Genomic DNA, 21549 nt, shown 5'->3' with positions numbered 1-21549 from the left:
TCCTTAGAAATGAAATGCTTTATAATGTTTAAATTTTGCTATTTTGTTAAAAATCCCAACTGAATATTCACTAGAGTTAGAAAAAGATCATATAGAAAATGGCTTAAAATCATTTTGCTCCATCCATCCATGGTTAGTAGTATTTGATAAAAAATTAAAAACCTATAAAAGATACATTTTGATTAATGAGTCAAGAGCAAGCTTTGCAAGAACCATCATTCATAGTATAACTGCCACAACCACATCCGTTGTTTTTTCCTGCTAATAGTACTGAGTGTGTCTTAACTGATGAATGAGGTTTTATTTTTCAATCGGTATCATCATTAATAGATCAATAACACGCAAGCTTAGAAGAATCTGTTTCCCAGAGAAATGTGAAGGCTTCTAGTGGTTTGAGGATTAAATTTCAATCACTTTCTTTGGAAGGCTACTTAATTATTAAGAACAACAGAGAACTCCTCCTCCCACCCCAATGCAAGCCATTTGGAGGAAAAGAATGACTCCTGACCCCAAATTATCTTGTTCTTGGTACAAGCACCTACTTTGACTACTTCTAAAATTTTACTTGAGAATTAGGAAGAGAATTATTTTTCATGCCCAAATGTGTTTTATGTCCACAGAGTAAAAGGAAAAACCGAAATATAATTTGGTTGCAATTTGAGTCCCCAAACTAGATAAAATATTTAAAATGTGCACAGCTCAAACTGAATGAAGCACCCTAGATTTTGTCCCTAACGAATGATTGATATGGACTCCTGGTGTTACTTTCGAGCCCTTTTTCTTCCTTAAAAATACCAACTAGCTGCAGTGCTTTTCCAAAAAACATAATTATTCACAATCAGCTTCTCTTTTGAAAGTATATTTGTACTCTTACTCAAAGACAGACAAAGGATTAAGTGAGGATCATCTATTCAATTCCTTTGTCAGAAACCTTATGCCTGGGTCTAGAAACAATATAACATGGAACTCAACTTCCAGTGTTAGATTTTCTATGTTCAGCAAAAATTACACTGATATTTATACCCCCTTAACTCCAAATGCTGCACTCAAAGAAGCCAATGTGAACACCAAGGCTCATTACTAAAATAGAAAAGAAAAAGAATTTCAGTGCCTCAGTTTTATAGACATATAGCTCATTTACCGTGTTCGACTGAACATCTCCAATTTAAAAACAAAGACATCACAAAATGATATAATGGTGCTGCTGAAGGATGAAGAAGATGATGATGACGATTTTGGTCTTAACTCATTATGTGTTTCTTTCTATTTCAGTTGTTTTCAAAGATTTGGAATTCTGAATTTTGACAGTGCCACTTTAAGAGCCCCATCTAGTTGCTTTGCAATGCTGTAAATCAAAGGACTTACTGGGCCACTGGTAGCCTGCCAAAACTGAGCAGCAAGACAAGCCAAACACATGTCTGTAGTTACAGTTTCAGCTGTGTACGATCAACTGCTAAATCCCTGAGTTAGGCTCTGTTTCTTTTACTATGAAGGCAGTTTTTGTAGCAATGAGCCTAGTATACCTCAGAGATGTGATTTCTACATAAAAATTCAGGACTGTCCCCAAACACGTTGTTTAATCCTGTGCTACTAACCTTAGTTGGCCAAATCCAGAGTTGGATCCCTTCTTAAGGGCTCACCACTGGATAATCTCACTGTGGAACAGGCGCCATTAACTTGCCTGCTCTCCTTTGGTGTAAGCCTATTAATGTGAACAGGGCTTGCATGGAAAGCCAAAGGGCTCACAATGGCCGAGCTAAAAGGTGGGGCACGGCCCCCATGCTCCGCTTGTCTCTGGGCAAAGCCGCCAGCATCAAGCCCACGCAGCACAACTGTGTGCTGCCAAGCCTGCGCGGGGGGCAGGGCTGGGGAGCAGAGAGGTCTGCAGCCAGTGGGTCTGCCGGCACTGGGTGAGAACCATCCAGTTTCTTGCGCAGAATAAATCCAGTCCAGCGAACGCCTGGTACACGTGAACAAGCTGGTGTCGCTAGGACACTGGAAACCATTGAAAGTAATTACAAGATGAAGACATCCTGGCATGGAGCTCACAAAGTACGATACAGCTTTACACAGTTCAGCAGCTGAAGACAGAATCTGGCGTATGGATTCAGCAAACTGGCTGAAATAGAGCCCTAGCCAAAATGGCATGTAAAATAATATCAACCGGTGGGGCTTTCTCTCCAGGAGACATAAGGGAATCTACATAGAAATGAGTACCATAAAAGTTTCAGAATGTGATCCCAGGAGTATTAACACATGTCTACATGCAGTGCCAAGAATGAATTCACCCACTACTTAATTTCCTCCAAACTCACAATTTCTTAAATGGTGTCTCCAGTCCTGTAGGGAAGGACTTTGTGCCTGTTAAGTACTCATCTGCACTGAAGATTATTTATGCTTTGGGACTGGCAACAAACCTTGGGGCATCACTGCAATATCAGGCATTTGTGAAAAGTGGAAAAAAGAAAAAAAGACTTTACATGATATCATGAGGAGAACAAAGAAAAAAGAGGACATAATTGCTAATGTAAGACAACTATTCAAAGAAAAAAAAAAGGGCTTTTTTTTTTTTTTTTTTAAGGTTCAAACTTCTGTTACAGAAGAATTGAAAGACTAGTACAGGGAACATTCCTACGCCCTTCACTTAGATTTCCCAACTGTTAACATTCTGCCATAATGGCTTTATTTCCTTCTCTCGCCCTCTCTTTTTTTTTTTTTTTTTTTTAAATTTATTTATTTATGGCTGTGTCGGGTCTTCGTTTCTGTGCGAGGGCTTTCTCTAGTTGTGGCAAGCGGGGGCCACTCTTCATCGCGGTGCGCGGGCCTCTCACTATCGCGGCCTCTCTTGTTGCGGAGCACAGGCTCCAGACGCGCAGGCTCAGTAGTTGTGGCTCAGGGGCCTAGTTGCTCCGCGGCATGTGGGATCTTCCCGGACCAGGGCTCGAACCCGTGTCCCCTGCATTGGCAGGCAGACTATCAACCAGTGCGCCACCAGGGAAGCCCCTTCCTCTCTTATATATATCTTTTCTCCTGAACCATTTGAAAGTAAGCTGCAGACATTATGACACTCAGCAAGCATTCCTTAAGAATAAGAATGTTCTCCTTCATAACCATAATACCATTATCATATCTAGGAAAATTAAAAATTCACTAAATAATAGCATATAATATACAGTTTATATTTAAATTTCCCCAGTTGTCCCTAAAACGCCTTTTGTAACTTTTGCGTTTTGATTCACAGTCTAATGAAGGTTCACATATTGTATTTGGTTATTTTATTTTTTAAGACAGTTCTTAGCACTTTAAATGTAATTTTTTTTTTTTCTAAGTGAAATTGGCCTTTTATCTTAGAGTCTGGCATCCTAACTGCAATACACAGAGTTTCAGGTTATGATGATCTTTCTCCATGTGGACATTCCCAGAGGATAATGGTCCCTTGGAGGAAACCAGGAGATAAGGTGATGGAAACCCTGCTTTATGGCTAAGGAAGGTTCTAAAATGGTAGGAGGTAAGAGTTTAGGTCAAGGGAGCAAACTCTTTTTGGCCCGAGTTATTTACACAACTCAGTCCCCTGATTTCCCTCTCCCATCTGTATTCTCTTTCATTTTTTTATAACTTCCAGCAAGATCTAGTGTGAATAAAAGATAATTAAATGTATTACAGATTATGAGGTACTTATGACAGGAACTTCATTTGTGTTTTTTCTTCCCTTTTAAATCTCAGGAAGATGAAAAGGGAAGCAATAACATCTACACTGTACCCTTTACTTTAATCCTTTTTTTCCTCCTCAGTTTTCCCATCTGTAAAAATGGGGAAATTAATAGTGCCCAGTTATATATACAGCTCAGAACAATGCCTGGCACAGAGAGAGCCTTGTGTTAGTGGTAGCTACTGTTATTTTTGGTACCATTAGATACAGCAATATGCTTAATAGAATTCGTTTGCTTCTCAACTAAAACCAATGCCTACTGAAAGAAAAAAAAAATCATCCAAACCGGTTTAGCTGGTTTCTAGAGTCCAAAAAGGCATTAGATGGGACAACAAATACTAGTCCGTTTAAACAAAAGGGGTGGGGCTGGAAGGGTGGGGAAGTCCAAGAAGGAAAGGAAGAAGTGACTGGGGGTGCGTGGGGTCAGCAAGTGGGAACAGGTGCGGCTCCTTCTGACTTCTCTCTTCCCACTGTGCTCTGAAGACCCTTCCTCTGGAGCTCTGTGTTGGCTAGATTTCCCTGTTCTGGTTAGCATCAAGCTCATAAAGAAAACAGTTCCAGGGAGAACTTGATTCTTACACAGATAAAGCCAAATCTAAACATACAGTGTTCTCTGCTTCTTCCAGCACAAATTCACAGTTCACACTCTTCATGGAATACATACATAACACAACATATAATCCAGGTCATCTCCCCAACTATGTCAGGTAACTGACCTTCTCCAAGGGTTCTCTGCAACAAGTCATGCTTGGCTTGAAGTTTTGTGATGAGATTACTACCCTCCAAGTATTCTCTGAGTTTCTGCAAAAGCAAAGATATGTTTTTAACTTTTTAAAAAATTATTCAGTGTCCAGGAACTTCCCATAGGATATCTAAAATCCCGCCACTTTTGTCTTTTAGATCAGAGAACCTTGCTAAGCAAAGTGTTGTGGCATCAGCCTATTAGAGACGTGGACTCTCAGGTGCCTCCCTCCCCAGACCTACTGGAATCAGAACCTGCATTTTAACAAGCTCTCCTGGTGACACGTATGTTCATTAAATAATCTAAAAGTTCTGTTTCAGAGCAGGCCTCTTTAAATTTGTCCGCATATCAGTACTACCTCCTAAACTGTATCCCAGACCTACTGAACTGGAAACTCTGATCTTAGTAAAGAACCCCAGGTGATTCTGATGCAACTCCAGAAACAGTGCTTGGGGTCCCCAGATCTGAGCCCCAAGAGGGGCTGGGGAAGCAGCAGGCATACCATGAAGTAGAACTGCTCGGTCTCCTGCTGGTTGGCTCTTCTCTTGGCGATACTGGGCTTACTCAGGTAGGTTTCAGAGACAGTAGACTTCACAGACTCTGTGGAGCGACTGTGCTGGAAGCATTCAGAAACATCGTAGTCCTCGATGGTCACCATATCTTGTATCGTCTGCAAGGTGGCCTCAGTCGTTTTCTTAACCTGGGAACAGGAGCGCATTTCTCACGTTAGTACCTTATTTCGTGAATCCCGCAAACAGTGAGAAACTGCTCTGTCAGGTAGAGATGGGGGCACAGGCCCTGCCCCCACCAAAGTTCAGAGTCTATTAGGGGAGAGAGACAGGTAAACAACACCCCATGTCACCAATATAAGGAGAGGCTTTCTTCAGAATTATCCTAAGGAGGATATCACTTTATATTTGAGTTCCTGTAAATCTCATGTATCACTGAGTACTTTCTCAATTACATTTTCTGTTTTAAAGGACCTTTCAAACTGAAATTACATACAGAAAAATGCGCAAACCATAAGTGTATAGCTTTATGAATTATCACCAACTGAACACGCTCATGTGACTACCACTCAGATCAAGAAATATAGCACATTATGAGTACCCTGTGCTTCTCTCAGTCACCACACACACTTTTCTGCTCCCCAGAGGTAGCTACTATCCTGATTTCTAACCTCATATATTAGTTTTGCCCTTTTAAAATACTTTATATAAATAAATGGATTCTTACAGCATATATTATTTTTGTTTTGTTTCTTTTGCTCAACTTTATGTAGTAAGATTTATTCATTTCTTGTGAGTACAGTATTTCACTACTGAATGTTCATTGTAAGAATACATCATAATTCATCCCTTTTACTGTTGATAGATGACTTATTTCTGGTTTTGGGCCACTATGAACAATACTGCTATGAACACATTTTTGTTGGGCCACACATACTTGAGTATAAGATACTTGAGTATAAGATAAAGCCAAATCTAAACATACAGTGTTCTCTGCTTCTTCCAGCACAAATTCACAGTTCACACTCTTCATGGAATACATACATAACACAACATATAATCCAGGTCATCTCCCCAACTATGTCAGGTAACTGACCTTCTCCAATATACCTTCTCCAATAACTGACCAATTCAGCAATATGCTGAATTGCTGCTTATTGGGTATTCCAGACTGTTTTCTAAAATTATCGTTCTAATATGTATTCCCACCAACACAGGAGAATTCCTATTACTTCACATCCACAACAATTGGTATTGTCAGTTTTAAAATTTAAACCATTGGGAATTCCCTGGCGGTCCAGTGGTTAGGACTACGTGCTCTCATTGCCGTGGGCCCAGGTTTGATCCCTGGTCGGGGAACTAAGATCCCGCAAGCCATGTGGCACGGCCAAAAAAGAAAAAAAAAAAAAAATCACCTAAAAATTTAACCCACTGTGTTGGGTGTGTAATGGTATCTCACTGTGGTTTTAATATGTATTTCTCTGATGGTTGAGATTGAGCACATTATCATATGTTGAAGGCAATTTAGATTTTCTCTCTTGGAAACAGTCTGTTAAACCTCTTGCTCAATCTTCTATTGGGTGATGAGCCTTTCTCTTTACAGATTTGTAATACGTATATGAGTCTTTTGTTAGTTATATGTGTTGCAAATATCTTTTCCCACTCTGAGCTCTGGTTTTTTACTCTTTCTATAGTGTCTAGATGAACAGTCTCTAATTTTAATGTAATCAATTTACTAATCCTTGCCTTTATAATCAGTGCCTTTAAAAAAAATTTAATTAATTAATTAATTAATTTATGGCTGTGTTGGGAAATTTGTTTCTGTGCGAGGGCTTTCTCCAGTTGTGGCAAGCAGCGGGGGCCACTCTTCATCGCGGTGCACGGGCCTCTTACTATCGCGGCCTCTCTTGTTGCGGAGCACAGGCTCCAGATGCGCAGGCTCAGTAATTGTGGCTCATGGGCCCAGTTGCTCCACGGCATGTGGGATCTTCCCAGACCAGGGCTCGAACCCGTGTCCCCTGCATTGGCAGGCAGACCCTCAACCACTGTGCCACCAGGGAAGCCCCAATCAGTGCCTTTTGTGTCCTATTTAAGGAATATTTTCCTATCTCATGGTCATAAAGATACTGTTCTATGTTATCTTCTAGGAGCTTTTAAATTTATCTTCCACAATTAGGTTGTACTCCACCTTTGCTTATGAAAGTCTAATGTAAATCAATAGCTTTATCCTTTTCCCAGACAATGTACAGAGTTTAGAACACCTTAAAACCATTTATTTTTCCTGACTTACATGCTATTTTTGTAATGTTTTATAATAGGATGTATTATATATGTAAATATTTGTATACATTTAAATACAAGACATTATTATGATATAGTCAGTATTCATTTAGCTTTATCCATATATTTATTAAATTCTTTGATCTCTATGCCTTATATTTTTAAGAACACCCTTTAGAAATTCTTTCTTTTAAAAATATAGTTGATTTACAATATTATGTTAGTTTCAGGTGTACAATAAAGTGATTCAGTTTTCTCTCTATATATATGTATATATATGTATATATATATATATATATATATATATATATATACACACACACACACACAAATATGTATACTTTTTCAGATTCTTTTCCATTATAGGTTCTTTCAAGATATTGAATAGTTTCCTGTGCTATACAGTAAATCCTTGTTGTTTATCTATTTTATATACAGTAGTGTGTATCTGTTAATCCCATACTCCTAATTTATTCCTCCCCTTCCCCTTTGGTAACTACATTTATTTTCTACATAGAAATTCTTTTTAGCACAAATCCTCTAGTGGTGAATTTTGCTTTTGTTGATTTAAAAATGTCTTCTATTTCACCTTCATTTATGAAAGATATTTTTTCCTGGTTGGCAGTTATTTTCCTTCAGTACATTTAAAACATCACTGTACTTTCTTGTGGCTTCCAAGTTCCTGTTGAATGAGAAGTTTACTATCAGTCTATCACACTTTGAATGAATGCTGCTTTCTTTCTCTGGCTGGTTTTAAAGTTTTCTACAGTTTCACTATAATGTATCTAGGTAAGGATTTTAAAAATATATTCTGCCTGGAATATTTTTGGACTTCTTCAATTATGTGATACTTTTCTTAAGCTCTGATAAAATTTCAGCCATTATCTTTACAAATATTGTCTCTACTTTCTATCAGTTTTTTCTGGGAGTTTAGTTAGTATGCTAAAAATCACTGCGTTCTCTGTATCTTACCTTTCTCTTCATATTTTCTATCCTTTTGTTTTTCCATGCTGCATTTTGATTACTTTCTTCAGATTTGTCTTCCATTTTGATAATTCACTCTTCAGCTGTGTCTAATCTGATGTTAAAACCATGCCTGATTTATTACTTTGGGATACTGTATTTCTCAGCTCTAGAATTTCTGTGTGGTTCATTTTCAAATCTGTTATTTCACTGTTTATAGGTTATAACAGTGCCCTGCTGAAATCTAAGCTTGGCTTTTATCTTCTTGAACACAGTAAATAGCTCTTTTACAGTTTTTTTCTGGTAATCCCAATATTTAGTTCCTGTGGGTATATTTCTATTGTCTGTTATGTATTCTGGCTATCACTCATGTTGTCTTTTCTCCTTATGTACCTAGTTATCTTTGCTGGACAGTTTTTGTAGAGTTATTTGAGGTCTAGGGTGAGGTTATCATCCTGAGGGAATGTTTGTTTATTTTTCCAAGCCATTAGGGGCATTAATAGTTCAGAATCACTGGATTTTATTTCTGTTCAAAATATTTGATGCTCTTCCTTTTGGGAACATATGGTTCCCTATGTCATGGGTTTCAGGGTTGGTCATGTATCTTGTCCTGGATAATGAAATGTGTGAGAATCAGCTGAGTGACTCAGTCCACCATTACAGGAAGTAGAAATATGTTCGATTTTTTTTTTTAAAACAACAAAATACTGTTTAGGGAAGAAACAATAGCAATCAGTGCTAGTTTAGAGGCTTAAAGAGGTCATGTGATGGAGTAAATTTTAAAAGGAGGCAAAAATTAAACAGATTTAGTCATTATTCCTGAGGATGTGCAAAATGCAAAGGACACTGGAAAAAAGCACATTAAAGATGATTTTTAAAATAACATTATACGTACTTTAAGAAAATCATGATTATATATCTATAGGTTGAATGAAAAGACTCACTATCCTGTAGGTGACATCAGTAAGATGGCAGAATTAGAGGTCCCCTATTCATATACTCCCACAACAACAATTTGGCAGCCATCCATGGACAAAAGTGCATTTGTGGGGGCTTTGGAATCCAGATAGGAGCTTGTAAAACCTTGATGGAGCCCACAACTGCCAAGGACCAATTTGAGAAAGCTGGCCCATGCCCAGGTGGCAGGCTTGCCAACTTTGGTCCTGGCTACAGACCCAGAAATAGCCTGTCCGCTTGTAGACTCAGCTACAGTCCTGTTTGGCCTTGGGCCTGCCACCAGCACTATTTGCCAAGGGACCCAAGAGGAGTCACGCTCACCAATGTCCCAAGTAACAGGCCCGCTGACCTTAGTCCTAGATTTGGACCCTGTAGTAGCCCATGATGCAGCTCCAGTCCCTCTCAGCCCTGGTCTGGGAGCAGTGCTATTGCCCAGGGACCTGCTGGGAGGCACACCTGTCTTTGCTCCCAGAGGCAGACCTGCCGACCTCGGTCCAACTGCAGATCTTGAAGTGGTCCTGTAACCTGGCTCCAGATGAGCCCCGCTGCAGTCCAGGGGGCAGTTCTGCTTGACCAGAAACCAGGCTGAAGACACGTCTATCTGTGCCCTGGGGGCAGGCCCACCAACCTCGGTCCAACTGTGGATAATGAAGTGGCCCTGTGACTTGGTTCTAATACCTCTTAGCAATGGCCTATGAGCAGTCGTACCCATCCGAGGGACCCAACAAGAGACAAGCCCATTTGTATTCCCAGAGTCAGGCCTGCCAAACTCTGTCCAACTTTGGTTCTTGAAGCAGCCTTGTAAGTTGCATCCAGTCCCTCTCGGTAGTAGTCCAAAAGCAGTCCTGCCCACCCAGGGACCAGGAGGGAGACATGCCCATCTGTGCCCCCAGAGGCAGGCCTGCAGAACTTGGTCGCGGCTGTGGACCCTACTGCAGACCTGTGACTTAGATCTAGGTATGCTCAGCTGCAGTCCAGGGCCAGTCCTGCCTACCAGGGACCTGTCCAGTGACTTGGCAGGTGCCACACCCACCCAAGTCCTTGGTGACAGGCCCACAGACTATGGCCCATACTGTGGACCCAGCAACAGTGAATGTGATTCCTTGTCAATCGCTCTTCTTTTTTTTCAACTTCCTTCTCAGAAACAAGAGTGTCATGGTTAAATTTGGAATTATCGGGAAGAATAAAGGATGTGACAGAAGCCACCAGATACAATGGCTGGAACTGTGTATTATCCCATGGGACACTCCCGATGAAGAATAACACCAGCTTCTGACACACACACAAGCCATGTTAATAAGTCACAAGGGGGAACATAATGAAGCAAATATGAAACAGCTAATATGAGGCTTGTAATGACTCCCCATTAGTAGCAAGGAAACACAGTTGGGTTTGGTAGAAGGAGAGGCCAAAAACATGATAAGGAATTATGAAAAACCCAAAGAATATGCTGTACTGGAGGAGTGTCCAGGTGGCCCGGACTCTGAGAGGAGATTTCTGCGGCCTTCTGTAGACTGCCTCTTTTGCCTTTCTTCTCCCAGGACATTACAATTATTAGAGAAAACAAGAAGTTTCCTTCTCCAAACACACTTATTTAGTTTTCTAGGGCTGCCATAACGAAGTGCCACATGCTGTGTGGCTTAAACAACAGAAATTTATTGCCTCATAGTTTTGGAGGCTAGAAGTCTGAGATCAAGGTGTGGCCAGGGTTGGTGCCTTCTGAGGCCGTGATGGAAGGAGCTGTTCTAGCCCTGCCTCCTCGGCTTATAGACAGCCGGCATCTTCTCTCTCTGTCTCTTCATATTGTCTTCTGTGTTTCTGTGTTCCACTTTCCCCTTAACATAAGGACATCAGTCACACTGGTTAGGGCCCACCCTAATGACCTCACTTTCACTTGATTACCTCTGTGAAGACCCTATCTTCAAATAAGGTCACATTCTGAAGTACTGATGGTTAGGACTTCAACATATGAATTTTGGGGGAACACAATTCAACCCCTAACACACACCACGTTATTTCATGGCACTGTGCCTTGTACCTTGCACCTGGTGCAGGCCTATTCATCCTTTAAGACTTATCATTCCATCTGTGAAGGTGATCCCTAGCCCTGTCCTCCCCTCCCCACTTAACTACTCCCTCCTTGCCACCACTGACCTTGTATGTATTTCAGTTAGAGCTCTGTATCCTTTCAGCTGTATTAAAAATTAGCAGAAAGAGACCACACACATATAAACTGGATGAATGCCATAGTTAATTAGCCAGGGGTACAGAAACTTATTGCCAGCATAGGCCACAGAAGGCAGTAGCAGCGGCAGAGCACTTCCCTTGCTCCTGGTACCTTAACAGGGGGGTACAGGTGCCAGTGACCCTGTCACTGCTGGGTAAGGTGTTTGCCAGATTTAGAAAAACAGTCCAATTTTTGCTGCTCTTCCCCCGGCTTTTGGGGAAGGGTCATGTCACCATTCCAGAGGAATTCACACTAGTAACCTACACACTTGCATTTAAGGCGATGTTTACAAATACCAGGCTCTCCTGACTTCTGAACAAAGTTCATTCTCAGCAATGATACAGCTTAATCCGAAGAAGAGAACATCATCATTGCTTAGAGCTCTCTGAACAACATTTCTGCTTCAGTCATGTCTCAGAAAGCCTGTTTTCCTGCAGCCCATCTGGACTCTGACTTAATGACCCTTCTGGGTGGACCCTTTGCTAAGAGTGGTCTAAGGAGCATGACCCCAAATCCATTTCTCACCAGCACCTACACCACACTGTTTAGAGGGCCTCTGTTTTCTATCTCCAGCGGGAGCACCTTGAGGTCAGGGACAGCTTATTAACTAGCACAGTGCCTGGAATACAGCAGATTCTTAAGAGAGTGGTGAAAATGAACTGAATGAACGGTGGAAGTTGAAGTCATCCTCCTTCCAAATAAGACGCCAGAGAAATGCCCAGCACACACCAACAACGTGGGGTTTCCTTGCTGACAGTCATCCTGAGCTCTGCCATTTTCTTCCGGATGCCCTAACCCATCAATCACTTTTAGACACTTTCTAGAAACTCTCCTCATTCCGTTTGGTATTCTTCTGGATCAAGGCCCTCCCTTCAGTGAGTTAAGGCTTATTTGAAATAAACAAACAAACAAAATACACACACACACGCGCACACACACACGCACACACATACACACACACACAGCTTCTAAAAACAGGCATTTCCAGTGAGAAATAGTTGATCCTGTTTTCAATTTTGGCCGAGATGATGCTATCATTTAAGGGATAAATGGCAGTTTTCTTTTGTTTGGGCTTTTACTGTCAACCTCATCAGTAGAAGGTTTCAGACAAGTAAGAAACACTTAAGTTAAAATGAAGTTAAAGCCACAGAAGTCATCAGACATAGCAATAATGATTAAGTGGTTATCAAGCTTCACTTCTTAAACCAACTGCCCCTAAGGGTTTGATCAATGATGTATATGATTCTGCCGCAGTCATCGATTGGTATTATGGGAAATGTGACGGGGGAAAATGTGATTTTTCTACTCTAGGTAGAGATGTAAGCAGATATGTTAGGGGGTCCCTGGAGAAAGAGAACCAGGAATGGATGGCTTTCTTGACATAAGAGAAGCCATTTTAGCCTAAGCCATTTTGTGATCTAAGCCTGGCCAAAATGCTTGCCCTTGAACAGGTCTCAGTAACCAAGGATCTCAAGGGAACAAAGGAATGCAGGAACAGAGAAAAGGCAGTCAAACAATAGGCAGTGATAAAGCAGAGCCCTAGTTCCTCCTCAAGGGATATACATCATAAAATATCTTTGAGTTCTGCAGGAACTAAGGCCCCCACCCAGGTGGAGGACAGAAAGAGGATGTTGACCCTCCTGACCTCAATCAACTAAACTTGGACTCTGTTGACTTTTGCCCCCAATTCTATGCTGAATTCTCCTCTGCTCAAACCTCTTCAGGAATATGCATGTACCGTTAGCTGAAAACGTCCCCAATTCTTGCTGTTGGGGAGTCACTGCTTTGGGAAAGATGCCCGGTATTCTCCTTACTTGCTGCAAGTAATAACAAACCCTTCCTTCTCCTGCGCTTTGGCTTGGTTGTGTCTTTTGGCTCCACTCCCACCAAGAGGTGAACCCAGTTTTCGGGTAACAGAAAGTATAACCAAGATATCTCTTACTTCCCTCAATTACCCATGCCATGAAAATTATCTCACATGTTTGCCTAAAATCTTGTTCATTATTGTTGAAAATATCCTGTGTAAGGATTATATTTGGGAATAGTCTGTGAAATACTCCCTAGTAAACTGTTGGTGAAAGATTTTAAGTGGTGCTAGGAAAATTTATATGTTCATTAAACACTGTTGCAAATTAATTGAGGAATTAATTATAGACTACTCTCTTTTCTATTCCCTTCAGGGGGATAAATCTACTATAACTTAAGAGAAATTAGTTGTTCTATGTGTGAGAAGGTTTTACTCACAGCACAGGAGTGACATGCTTACAAAAGCTCTATTTTCTGGAGCAAATATTGGGACAAATGGTCTGAAAATGGGGCAAACTACTTAAAAATAAGGCTGTCCTAAAGAAAAGAAAGGCCTAATTGCTTTACTTATGCAGTTCATTTTCCTTTTCTTTGGCTTTGATAAAGGTGAGACAGGAGGGAAGGGGGCAGGGCACAACCGTTAAGAGAATGACACAGCCATTGAGGATACGACAAAAACTGGTTAGAACCAACTAGGCCCAAGATGGCAGAAGATACAACTCCCAGTAGACTTTGAGCCTCATTAGACGCTAACTGTAATACACTAGCATATGCCAAACAACACACCCACAGGCGCCATGACACTTCTGAGGCCCACCATAAAAGGCCAAAAAGTGGAAGTGCGTGGTGGCCCAATTCCTGGGATTCCCTGCCCCTTCCCCAAAATAGAATATCCCTCCCACTTGTTAGCCTATGAAATTACCCAGCCCATAAAAACTAATCACCCTGGGCTGCTTCTGAGACAATAGCATTCTGCCTATGGAATGTGTATCTCTCAAAATAAACTCTCTTTCACTTTACCTTGGCTCACTTTTGAATTCTCTCCTGTGTGAAGCCAAGGACCCTCACTTGGCAGCCCGTCCCAGGAACTCGCCTGAAACCTGGGACATGACCATCCTCTTGCACCCCATTCTCCTGCAACAAAGGGAGGAATGAGGAACTCTAAGGAAAGGGAAATGTGATCTATGGGGAATTACTCCAGAGGCTAGCTTTGAAAGAAAGGAGCCACAGCAATGACCCCTAAACTGAAATCCCTATGACAAAGGTTAAAAGTAAATTTTTTCCTTCCCTTCCCTTCCCTTTCCTTCCTTCTTTCTTTTCCCTTGCAGTTTTATTGAGATATAATTGACAGGGCAATAATAAAGTCTACAGCATACTGATTTGACTTAACATACATCACGAAATGATGACCACAATAAGTTTAGTGAACATCCATCATCCCACTGATACAAAATAAAAAAAGAAAAAAGGATTTACTCTCAACAAATTTTACATGTAACACACAGCAGTGTTAATTATATTAACCATGTTGCACATTACATCCCTAGTAATAATTTATCTTATAACTGGAAGTTTGTACCTTTTGATGACCTTCATCCAACTCCCCCTCTCCCCCACCCCCCTCTCTTTTTCTATAAATTTGGTCTGTTTTTGAAGTATAATTGACCTACAGCACCATGTTAGTTCCTGGCGTACAACATAGTGATTTGAAATTTCTACACATTACGAAATGATCACCATCTTAAGTCTAGTTACCATCTGTCACATACCACAAAGATATCACATAGTTACTGACTATATTCCTCATTCTGTACATTTCATCCCTTTGACTCATTTATTTTGTAACTGGAAGTCTGTACCTCTTAATCTCCCTATTTCACTTGAACGGTAAACTTTCAGAAAGTGGACATGGCTGTGTAACATTAGGTTGGAAAGACTTTGGAAACTGTGTATAGTGAGAAAGGTATAAATGATCATTTAGATTTAGGGTGCTTTCAAAGTTTTGCCTTTAAAAATAATGTTTATTAATGTTTCACTTCAAAGTTTTAATAAAAAGTTATACTTTTAAGTAAAAAAAAAATAAAATAAAATTGGGGAATAGAGTTGTGTGGGCAGCAGTCCCTGCTCTAATTCTATAGGCACAATACACAGCGATCCTAATAATATATATTTGTGGACCGGCTGACTGGAAGTTGGAATCATAAGGCTAAGGTATCACTGATGCAAGTTCACAGCATAATGAAACTGAAAGCTCATTTTAAAAGGTTTAACAGGCAAATGTAAAGTTCTTTACATTTGAACTTCACAGTTCATTTACTGTGAAGTGACAGTAAATGTCACAATCCATTATGAATCTGCATCAACCACAAATTTTATCAAGCCCTTCTCAAGCCTTTACTTCCAACTTTTACTACTTACGAGTATACTCAGGCCATTTTACAAGTGCATACTGCTCTCTTCTCTTTGTTTTAAGGCAAGTGCTGCAAAATCAACTATCTTCCAGGGCCAAGTAAGAAATGAAAATAGGTAAGTGGGCTGAGTGGGGCGTATGGCAAATAGGAAGCACGTGCTCTGCGTCTAGGGGGAGTATGTACTCCTCAGCTCAAGCCAGTTATCGTGCTATAGAAATGCAGGTCTAGTATGAGAAGATCTATTTTTTTTGAAGCTGAAAATCCACATTTTAATGCAAAACTTCCAATTTTTAAATGATAATAACAATTTAAAAAAATCAAGCACTGTAGAGCAAACAAAATTTGTCCATGGCCAGACATGGTCTGTGGGCTCTTAGCATGGAAACTCCCTTCTAAGAAGGCCTCCTACAGTTTCAAGGGGTGTCCATTATTTATAGTTGTCTAAGATTTGGTGAAAAGGTTCATGTTCTATTTAGCTGCCCTATCTATGCTTTTGTAAGCTTGGATGAAATTCTCCCTCAACTTTGATCTTTCCACTGGGCAGTCAAAATTATTTTTAGTTAATTAAACTCTTTCCAATAAATTTTGGACTTTATGAGTATGTGTGTGTATACACACACACACACACACATATACACATAAGTTTGTGCAGAGGCAGAGAATTACATAGAATTAAGCATGTGTTTCTTTACTTGTATATTTTGCTTTGACACCAAGGTGTCAATTTTCTGTCCTCCTATCAGTGGAAGATCAGAGGCAAATTCCTTATTCATGGTGGAGAATAGTGCTACACAGGGGGTCCAAATCAGCAATGATTGCTATGTTGTTCCCAAGTTAGGTCTCTTATTTTTCACATTGTATAAACTACTTGTTATAGACTGCTTCTCCATTAGACACATGCTAAATGTAACTTATTCATCTCTGTACTTTCCACACCTGGCAAAATATGTGGAATGTAGAAGTTGCTCAATAAATATTTATTTTACTGAAATGAACTGACCCACAGCATCAAAACTCCTTAAGTTTGTTCTCAATGCCTCTCGTCACACGATTTCAGCTTCACCTTCAGCTCACCCTCAAGGAGAACCTGGGTGATAACCAAACTGCTCTATTCTCCAACCTTGAAATATATTAAAACCTCTTTCCCTCTTTCTACACCTATGAAGTCTACTGGTTGCCACAAATCCAATTTAAATCTTACTTTCCTTGGGAATCCCATTCTACTACAGTGAATCTGTTCCATATCCAAGAATCATAAACCACTTGTCATTCTCAGAAGAAACATCTGGACAATCCAATTCATTTGTTTCTACAGTAAATTTTGAAAAATTAGCCCTCAGAAAGCACTGTCTGCCCCTATCAGTTTATAAAGATACTGTGCTTCTCCACATTATGCCCAAAGAGGAAGACTAGGGTCACAAACTCAAAGGGCTGCAGACGCCAGACAGGTAACATAAATGGACTAGTCCAATGTAAGAAAATCAGGAGCTGAACGACTATGGCAAAGTGGAATTCGAGTACCCCAGCCTTTCCCTTCATGAGGCAACACAGGGGCCAGAGTTCCCACACTTTCCTGTTTTGAACAGGCCCAAATTGTGTGAGCCAAACCAAACAGGTCTGTGGGCTGCCAATCTGGACCTTGCATATAAGACACTATTTTCCTAGAGTTTAGAGACTGTTTCCAAATAAAACCGTGAGAGCATATGCATGAAAAGAAAATTGGAAGTCACTAGGCATACAAACCCTAGGTCTAATAGGATCCAATAAACTGCATTAAGTGAGTATTTTGTGATGCCTTGCCAAAACCCTAAGCTCTAAAAACACCTCAAAGAGAGCAACAGCTTTCCTTCGGAAAGTTTCATTAGTGGGACTTTACACAGAGACTGAAATCTTAATCACATTGGTTGCATCTTATATACACATGTTTGAATAAGGGGTGGTTTGGTTCTTCCAGAAAGACCAGAAACCAGAAAGGCTGCAATGGGTTTTCACCAAACTATACTGGTCTAGAAACATGACACTCTTTCTTAACAGAAACAAACACACATTCACATAATTCAAAACATCTCAGTGGAATCAGAATAAAAGAGGGTACTAAAGTGAATTTTGACCATTTATTTTATCAAGGGCAAATTGTTGTTTTTTTCCTTTCTGCCCCACACTTCTTCTTTTGGAAATTGTTTGTCTCTAGAAATACGTATTTCTGCTGGGGCTGTCAATCAAACAGTTCTATGAATGGGCACAGAATCTAAGCTGGCCAATGAAAAAATCCCATTACCTGGCTGTAATAGTTGGTCCAAAAGTATGCATGACTTAAGTCAGGCCAATGAAAGATCTTATTTCAGAGACAAGGATGTTGAGAAGAGGTGAGATGGTAAACTGTAGGGACCATGTAGTCCTGGATCTCCCTATACAGGACATGGGGAGAGACTTCCTACCAACACACATGAAGATACCACTTCAAAGTGATGAAAAGAGATTCCCGATAACTATCATCTGGACACAGATCCAATCACCACTGAGGCTACTGCAAACATTGACCAAAAAGTAAACTTTGTGACTTGACTAAGTTTGATTTGGGTTCCTGTAAATTACATTTGAGTGCCTTGACTAACACAAGAAACATTTGTGGTTCCTATTTTTATTTAAGTAGAACATGGACCCAGTAAATCAATTTCAGAAACAGGCAGCTGAATTGTACGACTGCTTTCTGGCTCAACATATATTTATAATTCACATTTTATGTTCTATCCATTTAAATCCACTAATGTCAGCAAATAAACAGCTTTATATTCCCATTCAAGTACTATGATTTTTGTACTCATAATTATATCAGTAATGCTATATTCAGTACCAAAGACCTAGAAACTACAAAAAAAGCATAAAAAAGGACTGATTTCAAAAGTTAGGATTAAATTAACATGCCAGACATATCTTTCCATACACTCATGTAGATTCTTGAACACATACGTTGAATTTGATAATCTATTGGGAACTACTTTCAGTATTTAAGAATTTAAGAATGAAAGGTGTGTTTACATGTGTATGCAGTAAATCCCTGGTAAAGTATTCATTTATGGTAGAATATAGAACCTTTGCATTTTTCTTCTACAAGGAGTATTTTAGGAACTCTGATTTAGCTAAAAATGCAGGATGAAGAGATTGCAGTTACAACGTTAAATTCCCTTAGGGCGTGTGAAAATGTCTTCCAGTTTACATTAGAATTCATTTTACTTGTGAGGGCAGAAAGCATGCTCACCTCCTCGTTCTCAATCTTGAGCGTGGCCAGTCGGGACTGCAGCTGCTGGTACCTGAGCATAAGCTCCGCCTGGACCGGCTGCTGCGCGCTGACCTGACACACCTGATGGGGAATCAGAAACCACAGTTACAACCGGGAGCCGTCCAGCCAGCCTCCAGGTGCACAGTTCTCCCATTTAAAGGTTGCATGAATCAGGCGGATCCCCTCAAGATTCCAATTACATATTTTACTTTTAACAGCCACCTCAAAACTTCAGTCTTAAATATGAACTTGTTATGTAGGTGGCAAGAGCAGAATGCAGCTGCTTGGCCTGGATATGACTGGGAAGAAAGCAGCGGTAGGAAGCATCCCTCTAAGAATGTGGCGGTTGCTGGAGATGGAGCTCTGACGCTGCCGTCTACCTGTGGAATAAGTATTGCGCAGAGTGTGAAGGATGATCCAAGTGTACGGTCATGCGGGCCAAAGTAGGGCAGGCAGCAGAGCCTGCTGGTTACAGTCAGCTGGGTGACTACAGTAAGTTACTAAACCTCAGTTTCCTTATCTGTAAAATGGGGATAGTAAGAGTACCTATGCCATAGGGCTGTGGGGGGGATGAAATGGGATGATGTACATAAAGCATTTAGAACACTGCCTGGCACACAGTGAAAACTCAGAAAAAGTGAATGACTGTTTTCTGTATCTTTCAACTGTGGCTTGTCTTGCCAATTTTCAGCCAAATCATGTGATTCACCATGAAACTGAGGAAGCCACTTGACTTAGGCTTTGGTAGAAAGATATTCTGGCCATGATCTCAATTATGGATAAGGTCAAAATTAGAGCCTTTTAATTATATTAACATCAGACTAGAAATGAACAATTTCTTTTCATCTTTCTCATCACAGAAATGGTCTCAGCAAATGAGAGTTTCCTTTTATGGAGTCTCCAAGACATCACAGAGATTATTGCTTCCTGGCAGAGCTGGCCATAAAAAAGGGCAAGAGACTTACTATATTAAAATAATAATAGTTGAAAAAAAGGAAAAACTTTTAACCCAACTGAAATCACTTGTTTGTGACATTTTATCATTCTGTGTTGAACACATCCACCCATAACTGAAAGATTAAAACCATTTGGTTTTAGAAACATAACTCTGGGTGGGATAAGCCACTCGCCTGTCAAATTCATGTGCTATTGGCATAAAGATTGCTTACCATTTTTAATCAAGTAATTCACTCTATCAAATCAAGCAAAAATAAAATTAGGTTAGAAATATATCAGGTACATACATATACATCTTATAAGTCTTAGCATTAGGTGTTTCAGAAAAAATATGACATTAAAGAAGAAATCTGCCATGGAAATTATAAGTACATCTATTTTTAAAAACATACTGTCACCACAATAAGCTAAAATTGAGTTTTTAATCTATGAGTACTGTTTTGCACTGCTGGGACACCAAGTGCTATAGAGCATGCTTCATTATTGGTTCTTCTTGTTTCCCCCTGTTCACAGACAACAAATATACCACTGTAACTCAAAAATGGTTTAAACGGTTTTTTTCCCTTGCGTAAAATAGGATAGAAAGCTAAAATCATATAAAGAACCTAAGATATAATACATCCTTTCTAATGCTCATTTTACCAGTTTGGAGATAACTTGAGTCTTAAAAAAAATGGTTTGTATCTTTTTTCCTCTCTTCCATTTTCCTGCCATTTATAATTATTTTTCTTTACAGAGATCTTTAAATCAGGATTATAAGAAGTCTTCAGACAGATTCTATTGGGCCAACAAAATGCTTTGTTTTGAACTTAAATTTGAATGTCTTGAGGTGGAGAAAGAATTCTTTAACTATCCTGCAACAGTTTAGTGCTTACACCCAGGTGAGTTTGCACCTCTATTTCTTTGGCCTCTGGAGGCATTAGAGTGTTTGACCGTTGCTTTAAAAGGTGGTAGTGGTTGATTGTTGAGTATTATGCTAAGATTCCATGCAAAGGCAGCCATGAGAAGACAACTGGGAATTTTTACAACTGCTGGGTACAGCAGGGGAAGAGTAATATAAGTTAAGAGACAATTCATTAGTTTTAAAATAATCAATTACTGACCTCATCACCCATGTGAGACTGAAACTCAAACTTCATTGGTGGACAGAACGCAGCAGGGTACATCTCCATGAATCTCTGCTTATCACTCCTGGGCTCCAAATTGTCAACTGCATTCTCAATAATGTCTAAGCCTTCGTGTCTGGAGGTTTCAAGGTTATACTCCGCAGAGAGATATGTTCTCAGGGCTCTGTTTAGACTTGCATGGTAGCCAAGATCGCAGCACTTAAAAAGTAAAAGAACACCACATATAAAAATTAACTCAAAATGGATCACAGCTTAAATGTGACAGCTAGAACTATAAAATTCTTAGGAGCAAACCTTCATTACCTTGCATTAGGCATTGGTTTTTTGGATATAGTATCAAAAGTACAAGCAACAAAAGAAAAAATAAATTGGGTTTCATCAAATTTGAAGACTTTTGTGCTTCAAAGGGCACTATCAAGTAAAAAGATAACCCACATCATGGGAAAAATATTTTGCAAATCATGTTATCTGATAAGGAATTTGTATCTAGAATATATAAAGAACTCTGGCAACTCAATAATAAATAGACATATAGCCCAATTAAAAAAATGGGCAATGGATCTGCTAGGTATTTCTTAAAA

At 39.9% G+C, this 21549-nt stretch overlaps 1 protein-coding gene across 2 annotated transcripts in view; it reads right to left on the bottom strand.

The window, feature by feature from the left end:
- SRGAP1 (SLIT-ROBO Rho GTPase activating protein 1) overlaps nucleotides 1-21549 on the bottom strand; it is a 274797-nt gene that overhangs the window by 60077 nt on the left and 193171 nt on the right. For both annotated transcript variants that reach the window (XM_082351200.1, XM_082351201.1), the window contains exons 7-10: nucleotides 20945-21166; nucleotides 18864-18965; nucleotides 4954-5151; nucleotides 4426-4510 (exon numbers count right to left, since the gene is read on the bottom strand). In XM_082351200.1, the coding sequence (XP_082207326.1) occupies nucleotides 4426-4510; nucleotides 4954-5151; nucleotides 18864-18965; nucleotides 20945-21166 (607 nt within the window). The remainder of the gene's footprint in view (nucleotides 1-4425; nucleotides 4511-4953; nucleotides 5152-18863; nucleotides 18966-20944; nucleotides 21167-21549) is intronic.

This window comes from Balaenoptera borealis, assembly GCF_965194805.1.
Source record: "Balaenoptera borealis genome assembly, chromosome: 13".
Classification (NCBI taxonomy): Eukaryota; Metazoa; Chordata; class Mammalia; order Artiodactyla; family Balaenopteridae; genus Balaenoptera; species Balaenoptera borealis.
This window is presented reverse-complemented; position numbering and strand designations above follow the sequence as displayed.